At 36.9% G+C, this 15,766-nt stretch overlaps 1 protein-coding gene across 1 annotated transcript; it reads right to left on the reverse strand.

Moving 5' to 3' along the window:
* Nucleotides 1–1,385: 1,385 nt before the first annotated feature.
* uncx (UNC homeobox) lies at nucleotides 1,386–4,520 on the reverse strand. Its single transcript, XM_067375963.1, has 3 exons — nucleotides 4,262–4,520; nucleotides 3,648–3,823; nucleotides 1,386–2,396 (listed from the first exon to the last, which is right to left on the reverse strand). The coding sequence occupies exons 1-3, from the start codon at nucleotides 4,518–4,520 to the stop codon at nucleotides 1,386–1,388; spliced, it is 1,446 nt and encodes a 481-aa protein (XP_067232064.1).
* Nucleotides 4,521–15,766: the final 11,246 nt, after the last annotated feature.

Consider the following 15,766-nt stretch of genomic DNA (forward strand, 5'->3'; position numbering starts at 1 on the left):
CCTGACATCTTTTCTGCTCTCCCCTTGCCCACTTTAGTGTAGTCTATTTGCCCTGGACGCCATATGCCAAGTCTTAAGTCTTAAGTCTCTGGTGAAAATTATGTAAATATTATGAAAGAGACACTGGCTTAGAAATTCATTTGCGCCAGCCTCGCTGATTACTTTCAATTTATTTGCAAATCAAGACCAGTGGAAGTGATGAGACGACCAGGAGATGTTTAAGAAGACAATAAACGAGTCCGTGTGACCAAATTAAACACCTTGGAAAATGAAAATGCTAAATTCATTATTGGTATTTGCCGTGCAGTTATATTTCTCACGAAAATTATTCTATGATTTTATTGCCTTCTTTTCTTACCTCGCCTTTAGATCTGGTCAGCAGTGCTAATATTGTCAAGGCGCAGATGTCTGGGAGCCCCCACAGGGTCCCATGGGACCGCCAACCCTATTAGAACAAATGTGTTCTGCTATTGTAAATAGGCACGTTTGCTTCGCCCGTCCTATTACAGCCGACGCATGATCAATAGGCTGATAACACAGGAACATCAATATAAGCGACAGAACAATGAGGGATATCATCGAACATCTATCTTAATATAGCCAGCTACAAGGGCCCTGACAAAGTGAAAAGCTCATGAAAATTCCGCCCCACGAATTCCCATCTCCTATCCAATATGCACAAACACACTCCCAGCTGCCGGGGCTATTATTTTCGTATTTCAATTTGACACCCCAGCCTTTCATGCTAATTCTATTATTCTTGGAAGTTTATGTGATTTCATATCACTAGAAATCGGTAATGTATTATAACCCTTTGGGCTAAAATAAACTGAATCCCTGCAGTAGCCACCGGGAAAATAATTACTTTCATATCAAAACTCTGCAGGAGTCGAACGGGTCTTTTCGCCTCCGGCTCGTAACCTCATTTCAGTGTAGCTTATAGATGAATAAATTTGTTAAAGCAATACACAAAATACAACACAGGGTTTGGGAGAAGGAGCTATAGCCCACAATATAAGCTCTATTTAGGGCCATGCACGCTTAAGTTTGTTGTATACAATCGATTTATTTATGAAAAACTTACATATATAAATATCTTAATACTTTGTACAACGTTTGAGGTTTTGTCTTGGTATTTTTTTTTTTTTTTTTTTTTTTTTTTACAGTTTCTTATACAGGGAGCTGCTGCTATTTGTTCAATAAACATTTGATAGCCCACCACACACATACACAAATTATTCACACAGATATTTCCCCTAATCAGAATATAAATATGTCAATGAAAACGATACGTTTCGATATGTCGACTTTTTTCCTCTTCGCTTAATCTGCGGAGAAGTGTCGTGAGATATCGACACACTCCTCAGTTTCTACTCTGATTTCATTTATTCCATATCGACGTCAACTGAGTCTTTGTCGGTGTCCTTGTTGGTTGTTGCTGATTCTGAATTTTGTGGTGGATAGTCAGGTAACGACTGCTCCTTTTTCTCCGACTGTGGAGACTTTGGATCGACGAGGTCTAACTCTATATCTTGTGGGCATCTTTCGTTACAGCTGCCCGCCGAGTGACCATTAATGGTAGTCTGTGGTGAACTGCTCTGTGGTGAACACGTTATGTTGCCCGACTGACTGACCTGGCCTTTGATTGCTCGCGCGCCGCTGTTTACACTGTTGTCCTTGGCGTTCCTGTGTCCTAGGTTTCCAGCAAAGGAACTGTCAGTAGCTGGCCCTTTCTGGCCATTTTCAGCATCAGGACCTGGTGCTGTGCTCTTCAAAGCAGTCTGTGGAACAATGAAACCGAGAGGTTGTGTAATAGGGTAAAGTAAAAAATGTCCTTTCCCTATCAAAGGCCGTGGTGTCGGTACTGGGAAGTCCATTGGCGGCTTGCGCCTCGGCCTGGAGTCCGACAGAAGGCTTTCCACGCTAAAGGGATTGAGTTTTTGAAGAGTGGAAGACCTACTGTTGGAGCACATCAGGTTTGACTGCTGACCGCTGTCGGACGAGTCCAGCTCGGATCCACTCGCGTCTTGGTCTGCGTTTCTTTGGTTCTGGAGTTTCTGTGGTGTTTGGTCACAGCTTGGTTGCGTTTGGTTTCGGCCCATGTCGCAATGGATGCTTTGTTCACTGTCCGTTACTTGTGACAAGCCACTGTCACTGTCAGATCCTGGGGTGTGAAATAAGTCTCCGGGAAGGAGTTTGTTCTGGGACTTTAAAAGCCTTCTTTCTTGTTTCCTTTTCTTTTTCTCCAGCCTCTCCAGTTCTCTGCGAGCAATTTCCTCTGGGTCCATTGGCTCGCCACTGCAGGTCGTCGGATGAGAGTTGTGTGCAGGTCGCCCCGGCCCTTTCTTCGTGTTCTCCTTTTTTCTCCATTTTGCCCTCCGGTTTTGAAACCATACCTAAACATGAAAAAAGGACATTTATTTTCATGTCATTAAAATACTGAAATAGACCTATATGACCCAATTATGAAACAGACCTTTATATAAAAATACAGACCTTCTTTTAAACATATTATATACACATTATATTTACTTGTACATTTTATACATACTTATTTACTTATACATATTATACTTGTACACACACACACACACACACACACACATATATATATATATATATATATATATATATATATATATATATATATATATATATATATATATATATATACATACCCACTATATTTACTTTATGGTATTATAGAAAATCTTTTCTTTTTTGCTGTTTTACTAAAAATAAAAAACTTACATTTTGCTAAATAATGTGTTGCCAGTATTTTTTTTTTATAAAATTTTTGTACATTTAATGAATATGTATTATAAGTGTGGTAATGTTATAATACATTGAAAATATGACTATAAAATGGAAATAAAACACAATTATCCAGACAAAACAATTTCATAATAATGCTATTGTGCAAATATACCATCGTGAATGTTGTTCTAAAAGTAGGCCGCATCCTAAAACACACAGATTTATTATATTACGCTCCACACATTTTTAGGCAAGGAGTTTTATAGGCCAAATTCAGATCTAGAATCAAAATTATAGAATCAAATATTCTATTACATAAATAATGATAACAAACAAACCCTATTTTGCAAACCTATATCTGTACTTTTCAACGGGGCAGATTTAATAAGATCACATACATCTATCAAATTGAATTTAGTATCCTAACATTTTTATAAGAATTGTGCACAATCATTAATGTATCTTTCCTCCCCCAATATCAAAAAACATATTACCCGACTGTATGTAAAAGAATCATAAAAATATTTTTTTGTATTATATTATTTTATTTTAGTGCAAGCCGGTCTCTTGATATATTTTGGGGCCTACTGTACAGTCTACAAAATGCATTATAAAACAACAACAAAAAGACTATTTCGTACACAAACATTTGCCGTTTTTTAAATAATTTAAACTTTAAATAAATGTTTCTAAACCGTAATGAAGGTATTTTTTAAAACAAAAGCATATTCTGTGCTTTGTACAAAAACCTTTCATGCAAAGAAAAATTACCAAAGCAGAACTAAAAAAAAGGGGGTTATTCATAAAATCATTTTCTGAAATACCTTTTGGATTTATCGGTTTCATAACGTCACACCACAACACATGAAATATAAATTTAGTGTATTTACCTGCACCCTCGATTCTATCAAATCCAATCTCAGAGCAAGTGCTTCCCTCATGAACACATCTGGATAGTGACTTTCATTAAAAGCCTTTTCTAATTCTTCCAGCTGCCAGCCAGTGAAATTGGTACGAGTTCGTCTTCTTTTACAACCCGGGCTATCCTTCTCTGGATCCCCCGAATCTATGTGAGAAACAATAAATTAGCATTGCTTGTAACTTGCACATGTCCACCAAAACAGTGGGCCCACTAAAATTCTTGGTAGTGTTTATTTTTCTGCCTTTACTATTAGTGTATAAGAACGGATAAAATGAAAGCCATCGGGTTTCTTTTCTCTGCGAAGTAATAATAGCAAGAAAATAGCTAATACGAAGAAAAGGAAGTGCGTCCTGATCAATACATTTGTAAAATGTTTTATATTAGCTTCTCTTCCTGATAAAATTCAGTCTGCTTTAATTTCCAAGCCTGAACACATGATGAGAGAATCCTTTGTTTTGTTTCCCTGGGATACTCTTCAAAGCTTTATGGTGGGGAGAAAAATCTTTGTTTTACAAAACACATGCTTTCTTTCTTCCACCAAAGACCCTCATGCCAGTTTAGGACAAGTGTCTGTTTGCTTACCTGTCAGTTTGTACTGTTGGTTATCTCCATTCATACCGCAGCCAGACGACAAGAGGGGGTTAGAATTCACCACAGAAGCCGTGCAGGAGCCGTTAAGTAATCCGTCTATTGAGAAAGGAACCGCGGCCGTGGATTGAAGTTGATGACCGGCTAATTCGTACACATGATGGTGGCTTAGATGGTACGGAAAGCTCACCATCCCACCGAGCGAGCCTCCGAACTGGGCATGAGGTGGATCCAGTATCCTGCTGTCCATCATCTCCCAGGCAAAAGGAAACGACGTCTGGTGGTTGGTGATGTGAATTTAAAAAACATGCAGCGAGAGTGGCCAGCGAGGAGGGGACATGATGTGGAGAGTAGGATGAGCTGTTCTTTATCAACACGAAGCTTCCAATAATTAGCTTAGGCTCTGGGAATTTGAGACCAATGAGAAGCGTTAATCGGCGCTGACGTCAGAGACGTAGTCTGAAAACGCTTTCCATATCGATTGCTAATTAAACCTGACATCCACCTCAATAAACAATATCAGAGCTGTCACAACAAGACAGGAGGGCTTTGATAAGAACTACATCACGACTACACAGGGGGCCTTAGAGGGAGAGCGATCAGATTTGATACCCAGTTAAACGCTAAATAGACACTGAAATCTCACCTCGGACTGCAGCCACACAGAGCGGCGGATTCATCACCGTTTGAGACAATGTCCCTTTATTCATTTCGACTCTTTTGCACACACAAACAAACACACACAAAAAGAAAAGAAAACGGGGGGAAACAAACACACAACCGTACCGATTCGTCAAGTCGAAATGTTGCCATGTGAACAGGTAAGATTGTAGTGCACTGCTAACAAATTGACCAAACCACTATTTTTATTTATGTGGCGATTCTTAGGCAACTTGTCACAAGTCAATCCGAAGATATTCGTCAAACAGAGCTGTCAAATTTAATTCCGAACTACAAACCAGAGAAGCGTCACGAGTCTAACAATGCTTTAAAAAAAAAAAAAAAAAAAAAAAAAATGGAACGACGTACTCATTTGATATGCTGGAGGAATAAATGAACTTTTAATTACACGAATAGCTAATTAGAAGGCACTCGACATTTAACAGAAAATTAGATATATTTCCCCTGCCATAGCACTCCGGTGTAATTAATGTCATTTAAACAACTGATGTACAAATTGTGCGCGGTTTATTTGTGGTCATTGTGTAGCTACAATATCATGCATGCTTTAACTTACAACATTTGCTACACTTAGGCTATGAAACAATATTGGTTTATTAATGTAAGCCGCTCTCCCATGAGTATCAATTAATATTTTATTGCAATCCGACAGTGTGTCATTATGGGGGAAAAATACAAAAGAACAGCGAGAGCGTAAATAATATTTATTAGGCTATCATCATTTTTGATATTTTGAATTAAGAAGTGGTTTGTGCACCTTAATCTATCATTATCATTAATTGATCGTATATTAAAGTCAACAGTGACATATACATTCATGCAAGTGAACTGTGTTTTTGAATACAGAATGGTAATCAATCCCACGTCCTGTCTCCCCCTCTCATTACAGAGAATTAATTCCACTTTATTTGGCCAATGTCTGGAGTTGTCATAATGTTAATCTGAGTTGAAATTTCGCTCCCCACTCACTCCCTGACCCTTGGCACTCGGATTGGCGTGTTGTAATAACCCGAATCTTTCAACAGAGGCCCTGATAATTGTTACCTTATTAGCATGCAAATTGTTTAATTAATATTATTATGAGGAACTATATAATCCGTTCGTCTCTTGACCTCGAGCCCAAATAGCACCCCACTGCATTTCAATGTTTAAATTTTAATGAACCCTTTAAAAATGTCTCAAGATCTAGCCTTTTATCCCTCTATCATACAGAAGCTGCTTTTAGAAGTTTGAGGAATCTTTGAATGTTATTTTCTTTGTGTCTTAAACTTATTTTATCATACTGTACACAAGTATGAATTATTCGGTTTATCCAGATCCCTTTTTGAACATCAGAATTCTATAATTGCAGCTTTGACAGTTCAGGGCGCGGTCCCGTCCTGGCGCGATCTTAGCAGCCCTTGACACGCGTTCCCGGGAGACATTGCATTTAAATCCGTTTTTCTACAACCAAGTGCCATTGTCAGATCCTAGCTTTAATTAACCCGATAATAAGACGAACACGACTTGCTTTCAGGGCCGTTGTTAGACTGTCTGATTTGCCATTTATTTGTATTCTGGAGTTTCATTCACAAATTAGGCAGTGTTCAGTGGGCCACATTTATAAATAATGTCTTAGATTGACCACAGACGTTATTGTGTACCTACTGGACATCTAATTTGGTTTATTAAACATGAGCTCAGTGAATCACAAGGTGTTGTGTTCCTCTTTATTTATTCAGATTTCAGTCATCTTAAGGTCAACACTATCTATTTGTCGTGTGTAGTGCAAAAAGTATGTAACTTTCGAAAGGTGTGTAAACAATAATGATAGATCTTTTATAGCCTAATAATCGCGCATGCTTGGCATGGCTTATCCAAAGTCCACAACTTTATTAGATCAACGCTCCGAGGAAAGGATTGAGTGAGTCAGGACTGGACCCAGCATCCACAAAATAAGCATGCACCACCTATATTTCTGTTATATACTGTTCAAGCTCATTGCCCCGGAACCATTATGCAACTGGGGCATATCTTAAAATCCCAACAACCCTACCCAAGATGTCTTATAATTAGCGAGTGGAATTTCAGTTACATGAAGTTATCTGAACTCAAAGGACGTACTGAAGCGTACCTGAGCAGAACCCACCCAAAGCTACCCTTGAAACCATGCCTCTGGCAAAAAATGAGCATGTGCAATCAAGTAGACGTCACTGACCCCATTAACGGCAGGTGTTCAGATGTAACGCCTAACCAAACAAACTAATCAAAGCGCCCATCCAACACCGACGCCCGCATCACTAACATTACATAAAATCAAATTCATTTTTAATTAGGCTAGCAAATTAATACGCAACAGCTGAGGAGTTTAATTACTCAATTAACTTCACGCGCGTTAATTTTTAACTATCTAAATTAAGTTGCACATTATTCGATTTGATGATAATTATAGAATTAAATCTAAATTAATTGTTGTGGATGATTTGATACGACGAGATGCAGCTCCAATTAAAGAAAGAGACGTGGCGCTGGTGTTTTAAACCAAATCCTTTGATTCGATTTTAGCAGGCAGGAAACGCTGTTTCCAAATTCTCTCTGATCATGAAAATTTGCCCCCTCTCCTTAATCCCTACAATTAAAAGTTTCCTCCATCTAATTATCTGTAATTGTGCTGCTGTCAAAGTAGAATGGAGAAGTGAAAGCGATTGATTTGGACTTTTAATTCACTTCATTTCTGATAGAAGGGAAAGTAATTCCCTTCAAATTACCTCATTCAATCCTGACACCCTAATACCCTTCAAAATCTTTTTACTCACCGCATTTATATATTAAAAAGGAATCTAAAATGAGTGCGGCCTCCTAATAATAATAACCAAACTTCCATTAGAATAATAATTTCATTTCAATTAAAACTGACTTATCACCTTTGCTAAAACGTGCTTAATATGCCGAAAATTATCAATGCTTGAAGGAGCCCAAACTGGGGAGTCTAATTGTAATCAGCAAATCAGAGGTGCTTGTCGCTCCCGTGCCATCGCAGTGAGGCAGTTCGGAAATAGAACTAATTTACTCAACTCCCCCGGGAAATCCGCTCAACAGATTAACATTTTCAAAATATAGTAATGATATAATTTGAGAAATGGTGACGCCAATTTGTGAGAAGCCTTTGTGCAGAATCATTTGCATTTTTTCCACCGCCTGCATTTTTCCCGTTAATTACAGCTCCACAGATGAAGGGTGTGCAGTTTGACTCATTGCTTATTATTCAACTTCAATCTAGTAATATAATACAACGGGGAAAGAAAATAACCAAATCTTCCTCCTAACCCCATTTAATTCCTGAAGTGTCTCAGAACTTGAATGCATAGAGACAACTGTCTCCCTTAAGAACCAAAAGTGGCAAACTACTGGCGCGCGCGCATTATAGGTGTTCAGAGCTGTGGCGTGGACTGTCACGTGAATAATTCCCTCCAAAATTGAAGGAAGGACATGCTTGTCATGAACTTGGCCTATGGGCAAGTGGGCCTAAAGAAAGACCCAATCTAGACATCATCACCTCGTTAACTCGACCTGCCTTTGACAACAAATACACCGCCATGCGAAGTCCTGATCGTAGCCTATAGCCTCTCCGGGCAGTGTGAGCCAGAAATGGTTAAACATTTCTTTTGTTAAGATTTGGCTGTCCGTTAATCTCCTGCCAGGTCGGTAGCTCACGTTGTAGGGATCTGAGGCAAGGAGAGCGTTAACTATTATCCACAGCCTGGCCATCTGCTGCTGTAGAAAATTCAAAGCCCAGGAGATCTGCATATATCCACATCGTAAACGAGGAAAGATGTTTTAATTAAGAGAAATCAGGTTAACTTAGCGCTAATTAACAAGCTATCTTCTTAATGAATTGTGTGTGCTGTTCTCTTTCTATGAAGCGAATAGGACATATTTCATTTCCAAAAACCAGTCCCCACTGCACCATCCATGAAAGGTGCATTATGCTCACTCGTTTATTAGGCCTCCTAAATTTTACAGTACTAAGTTTAATCAACGTCAGCGACTCGTCGCATCAGTTCGCAAGTCACTTTTGAGCATGCGTCGACGTGCTTAATTGATTAAAGTTCTATTGCTCATTAATGAGCTTGTGTCTTTTTAATTACCACTCTTCAAAAACCAATTTAGTCAGAAATCGAATACATGAGCGCCATCACGCGGTGGTCCGTTTGTAATAGGCTATGACATTTCATACTGGTATGTCTATCCTTTTTACCAAGCAAAATAACAGTTTCCGTGCTATTCAAGCTATTTACTTAAGTTCTCGCTATACGCATTTAAGTCATTACACACGTATTAAAGTCATTTTTATTTTTTCATGCCATGGTGATCTTCTATGAACATCCTAAATGGCCCTGACATTTCGTTTCCTCCATACCTCACCCCATCTGTTCACTTCTATCGTCTCTTGTATTAGTTCATTGTCTCTGACACGTTTATTGACGCCTCTTTTACATTCTCCCTCCCTCCAACTTTACTCTATAGCCCCGAGCCGCCTCCTCTTCTGGCCCATTAACTCATTGAGAAAATCTGCTTAAACAAAAGGATGAAAGGCGATCCTCAGCGTTAACAAGTCGCGCTGTCACTTTCGTCAAAGCAGCCGACTTGGAGCATGTTTGCAGCCTCTCCTTCAGCCGTGAACTTACGAACAATTAAAAAACGAGCTATGTTAAAATGCTTTTTTTCTCCTGAAACACAGCAAAAATATTTTTGTATTTATTTATTAGTCTATTTGTATAACAGCCTACATAAAAAAACAAAACAAAAAAATATATATATAATTTTTTTTTATTCAGTTGGATACTTTATTTTACAGTGTCGTAGTTACATTGTAATTACTCAAATAAGTGCTGACTACTATTAATTAACTACATGTACTTACTACAGAGTTACAGTTAGGGTTAGGGTTTGTTTAGGGTTAGTTACTTGTAATTATCCATAATTTTCTATAGTAAGTATGTGTAGTATAACGTGTAACTACGGCACTGTAAAATAATTTATTATTTTAATTTATTAATGTATTGTAAATATGTTATTAAGTAATCATAATTAATATTATTATTCTAGTAGTAATGCATTAACCACACCTTATCCATTTGGTATCACAGATAAAACAGGATGTTATTGCAACCTGTACTGCAAACTTGCATGTATACGGTTATAGATAAAAAATGTTGAGTATTATGTGTCCTATCATATTCATGAGTTTGTTTTCAGTCATCTACACATCCTTAAAATAAAGGTTCTTCAATGGTCACAAAAAAATCTATTTTTGTCTGTATTGGGTTCTAGAGTTGCTATAGTGTTCTTTGGAAATTCTTTCTTAAACACATACAATTGCTTCTCATAACATTTCAGTTCTGAAGAACTAGAGAACAAGCTTTAAAGAACCTATTCTCTTACAGGATCTATATAGAAGTTCTGTCAGGTGTTTCACCTTTTAGAGGTTTCCATCATGGCATAATTTTATGGATTAAGTTTTAATTAATTTTTCATTTTAATTAAATGTCATCAATTACACCACTCATAAATATAATTAATTACTAGAAAATATTGAAATAACCTGTTAAACATGAAAGTATCATGCAATCATTTCTGGCATAAAGGGTTCCTTAAAATTGAGATTTCTATATAGAATCTTTTTTTTTTTCTAAGAGTACGAAAACCCTTCTAACTGCAACCTTTATTTTAAGAGTGTAACTTTCGGTAAACCTTTCCTTTTTTCTTTTTTTGTTTAAAGAAAGTGCTGAAAATTTGTGTTGTGCTTTTCTGACATTTAGACAAATGCCTAATATTTACACATCCAAACCTGCTTTGCAATTCTTAATAAGAATTACTGATATGTCCAATCACAAAAGCTTAACAAGCCTTCAGATGCAATGGTTTATTACGCGCAATTATCATTCAGACAGCCTATCAAAATTCAATCATGCATAAAGGGATTATTAACCAAGAATAATACTATCTCATAATAGAAAATACGTTGGATTGCTTCCCTTCAATTTGTCGTGGCAGTAATTACTATCCAATTTAGAGTCACTGCCTAGCTTATATTTCTGGATGCGCTCAACTGAATGCAAGGACAAAACAAAGAAAGACTTATTTGTTTATAGTTGGACTCAAGGAGTTGGTCACTGCTGGGTCACTGAACACACTTTAGGGCAAAGAAAGTTTGATCATGTACTTTTAAAATAGCCAAAATTATTATTTATCTTTAATTATGGCTGTGTGAATAAGACTCAATTGCTTCCTGTCAGTATAAGTTATATCATCAGGACAACAGGGACCACCTATAAGAATTCTCTTATATAACATTTGCATTGTGTCCCTCTGAATCTCACACCCTTGAGCCTATGAGGATTTTTAGTGCCGGGTGCTCAGCATAGAAAAGTGTAGTCACATTTCAGCAGGAAACCCCCGCAGTTTAGAAGGTGTGAATGTGCGTATGAAGCACGGTATGTCAAACACACCTATGAAAAAAGTGAAATGCTTTGCAAGTACTGGACACCTGGGAAATTTGTGACACCGCTGACAGGGTGAGTGAGAAATGGTGATGAGTGGCCCCTAAACAAAAGTGTTTATGATGCTATTTGACAGACACTGTCACCACACAAAGAAATGGAGGCTGACCTGGAGAGACATTTTGGCAGGGAGCCACCGCACATTTGTAGGCATAAACGTTTGCTCTTGCAAAGAAGGGATAATAAGCGGGTATGAAATTATTACAATCATTTTACTATTCAAGCAGACAGAGTTTCAGCGACGTAAAGGAATCCCGATGATGAAGCAGGTGTTCTCCAAGAGGTGCCATCTGGCAGCAAAATTAGCAGCTTATGAGCCAGGTGCTCTTGTACCAGGGAAGAATCTGAGATGAGCTCAAAAGTGATCTTTTACACGGGCCTCCAGGAGCATGACTGAGCACTGTTGCATAATAAGAGGCGACGACCGGGTGCTCTTTGTTTTGAATTATTTAAATGCGAGGGTGTTTATGCGTGTTGTGTAAACCTATTCTGCAAATATAGGAATTTCAGATCTTTAAATTGGATCAGTGCTTGAGTGATCAATACACTAATTAACCTGTTAGAGATTATTAAGGGTTTCAGAATCCATGTGTTTTCACAGCCTGAACATTAGCTGTTAATCTTCTTGACTGCATTCATTTTTCACACTTGGTTTATGTATAGATGCTTTTAAAGGGATATTTCACCTTCAAATGAAAATTCTGTCATCATTTACTCACCTTCATGTTTTGAAGAACATTGGACCCCACTGACTTTCATTGTATGAACAACAGTCATTCCTCCAATTATCTTCTTTTATATAATGAATGAAAGTCCAACAGGTTTGGATCATGGGGAATGACAGAATTTTCATTTTTGGGTGAACTTAAATGAAAATTATTAGGTTATTTACCCTCTTCCATTTGGGACTAAGGGTACTTTTACACGACAACGATGTACTAAAAACGGTAAAGTTTTCTCTTTGCCGTATGAACGTTTGCCTTGCAAACTACATAATAGGAACAGAGCATGTGTCCCAGTGTGTATCCCTGTCTGGGAAGATTTTTGGTCCTATGTGACGCTGTCTACCCATGTGACACAATAACTTTGACTTCTTATTATTTTGCACTACTTATATGCAAGATCAGTGTTTTTTTATTTTTCTCTCTGTCCCTTTTTCCTCATTTAGTATTTGTTTATTTTTGTTGATTGCAACCACTGTATATATATATTTTGGCCTTATGTGTATATACACATCTGTAATCTGTGTTTTGTATGAATTTCTCATGTACCGGATGAAAATAATAAAAACCTGAATTATAAAAAATGATAAAAAAATGTTTTCCCTTTGCACTTTTTGGGTGCACATGACAAAGTTGTGAAAATGATCCCCCTTCACACAGATTCATGAAAAACGATTAAAAAATCTGTATTATTCTTGCCAGGCCAATAGATGGCGATGTCACTTTAAAAAAACAAAAAAAAAACACTATGCGCATATAGACTAAACACATAATATGCATGCGCATGACATCACTGTTTTCACAAATTCATGTTTTTTTGTTCGTTTACACAGAGACGATAACTCTATCATTTTCAGAAATTTGCAAATTTTGAAATCTTTTTTCAAAAGTTGCGTTTTTAAGCCCCCACAACACTGTTGTCGTAAATGAAAATTTTTCAGAAAACTGAAAAACTTAAAACTTTTTATGTGTTTTGGCCGTTCATTTACACGAGAACAGCGTTTTTGGGGCCTGACATCCCAAACTTTTAAAAAATGGATTTCAAAGTGCAATTTTTTTAAAATGATACCATTATCGTCTCCGTGTAAAAAAAAAGAAAGAAAAAAAACATGAATTTTTGAAAACGGTGATGTCATGCGAATGCATATTACGTGTGCAGTCTATAGGTGCCTAGTGTTTCTTTACAAAGTGACATCTCCATCTACTGGCCTGGCATCAATAATACGGCATTTTTGATCATTTTCAAGGATCTGTGTGAATGGGATCGTTTTGACAAGGACAACTTTTCAGTTTTTAGTACATCGTTGTCATGTAAACGTACCCTCAAAGTAAAATCATCTTTTAAAAAATATCCTGACCTTATCTTGACTCTCTCTCTAATGGTGCTGTTTTGTAACTGACACACAAGTCAGATCCCCAGTTCATGGGATTCATCAAAAGTTATTAAAAGGCATATAAGCCTAATTAATAGTAAAATATACCAAGCAAATGCGGCAAAACTTTGATGAAGGTTATAGATGCAAACATTGAACAGAACATCAGTCCTGCATGGCAGATTCTGAAACATAATATTACCCAATGCCCTTATTTGATTTAGTTATCTCTGAGTATGGGTACAGAAGTGATTCATTTCAAAAGAAATAAAACAATCTCTAATATTGACTGTTTCACCTTGCATATCTATAGCTTAATTTGATAGTAATATTGAAACCATATTATATATACATTGATAGGCATATTTGTGATGACATATAATTAAGAAGTATTAAAAGTATAACATTTTAAGGCTCACTCAAAAAAAAAAAAAAAAGAGAGACATTACTGCCACCTTGTGGTGAAAAGATACGAGCCATGCACACACACACACACACACACACACACACAAAACAGGATTTTGTCCTTTTCCAGCTTGTGGCGTTCCATTAAAGATTGTTTTCTTTAATGATTGCTATTGTCTATGTTCTTCTCAAGACCAAATATTGCCATAGCAAGTAATGCTTAAGTCCTTTACTGACTTTTCTGATGGTAATTTGCCTGTACCTTCTCTTTTGTTACAGGAAGAACTAGAACAAACAGATCTGCAGCAATCAAGGTCCCTTTTTCTAACACATCTTCGCCACGCCGTCGACATGCTGTCAGGTGATCTCAGTCCTGAGTCCTCCTCTGATAACTGGTGTGATGTATCTGGCAAGAGTCAAAAAGAGAAAACACAGCCCTTATTGGTCAGCAAGATGACACATATAAAAGCACAATGTTCCAGAGTCATTTTCAGCACTGTCATCGTGACGTTTACCTCTGATGGTGACTTGACATTTGATTAGCCACTTTCTGATTATCTTTTATTTCTTGTGATTACAATATTTTTTTTGTTTATATATGTGTGTGTGTGTGTGTGTGTGTGTGTGTGTGTGTATATATATATATATATATATATATATATATATATATATATATATATATATATATATATATATGCTCATCTACTTCTTGAGGCTGACAGTATGTTTATGATTAAAATATTAAAATATATTATCCGAGATATCCGAATTAAATTCAAAGTATTTTAGTCTTTTTAGTCACAAAGCATGCAAACCACGTTGTTTATCTCATATCTAACATAGTTTGATCATCTTTGAACACATTTATTTTATCATGTATATTTTTAATATATGCATACATATTTGTTTAGTTATATTATATTGTTATATTAGCCTACTTATTGTTATAGCGCACAATATCAAATGTGTCGTCTCGTGACCAAATCTAATATTCGTGATCACAATCGAGTGATTTGTTTTTGTACTAAGAAAATTGCTGAATCACGTCCTCTGGTGGTATCTTCTGGAAAACTCCAGCAATAACGTGATTACGTCAGCCAGTGCGTGACTAGTCAGGGCGTGCGTGATAAAGGCCGCCTGAAGCCAGAAACGATAAGGAACGCTTAAACCCCATAACCGGAAACACAAGCCAAACTGCTTTTCATTTGTAAAAGTCCTTTAAAATGCCCGTGAAAGCTAATCTGTGTTGTTGTTGTTTTTCTTGTGGTATACAATAGCAGCACAGATTAGTTTAAAAAAAAAAAAAGAAGACGAAAAAATCCTTATGTACTATTTTTTATTTATTTATTTTTTTAATTTATTTTAAAGAGGGCATGATTTATGTTCCCTTGTTTGGTATCATAAACAGGGTTATAATGATGGTACTGCAGTAAACTACTCAATATGCTACTACTTACATTTAATTAGACATTTGGTGCAAGTGTTTGGTTAGTTTGCATCACCCTGGTGGCACATGCTTCTGTAATATAGAGTGGCACACTGTCTGTATAGTTTTGAATAGCCTGCAGAATATAGGCTAAATGGGATTGCACAATGAAAAGCAGTGTGGTGAGTGTATTGCATCTATCAAACATTGTTACTATATAATGACTGCATTTAATATGCATCGCTATTCTGTTCCATACTTTCTTTTTGATAGCAATAAAAGGCTATCCAAGACTATTTTCATACATGAACTTCTGGTCCAATATTCTCCTCTTGTTAAATTACGCACAT

This window comes from Chanodichthys erythropterus, chromosome 3, assembly GCF_024489055.1.
Source record: "Chanodichthys erythropterus isolate Z2021 chromosome 3, ASM2448905v1, whole genome shotgun sequence".
Taxonomy (NCBI): Eukaryota; Metazoa; Chordata; class Actinopteri; order Cypriniformes; family Xenocyprididae; genus Chanodichthys; species Chanodichthys erythropterus.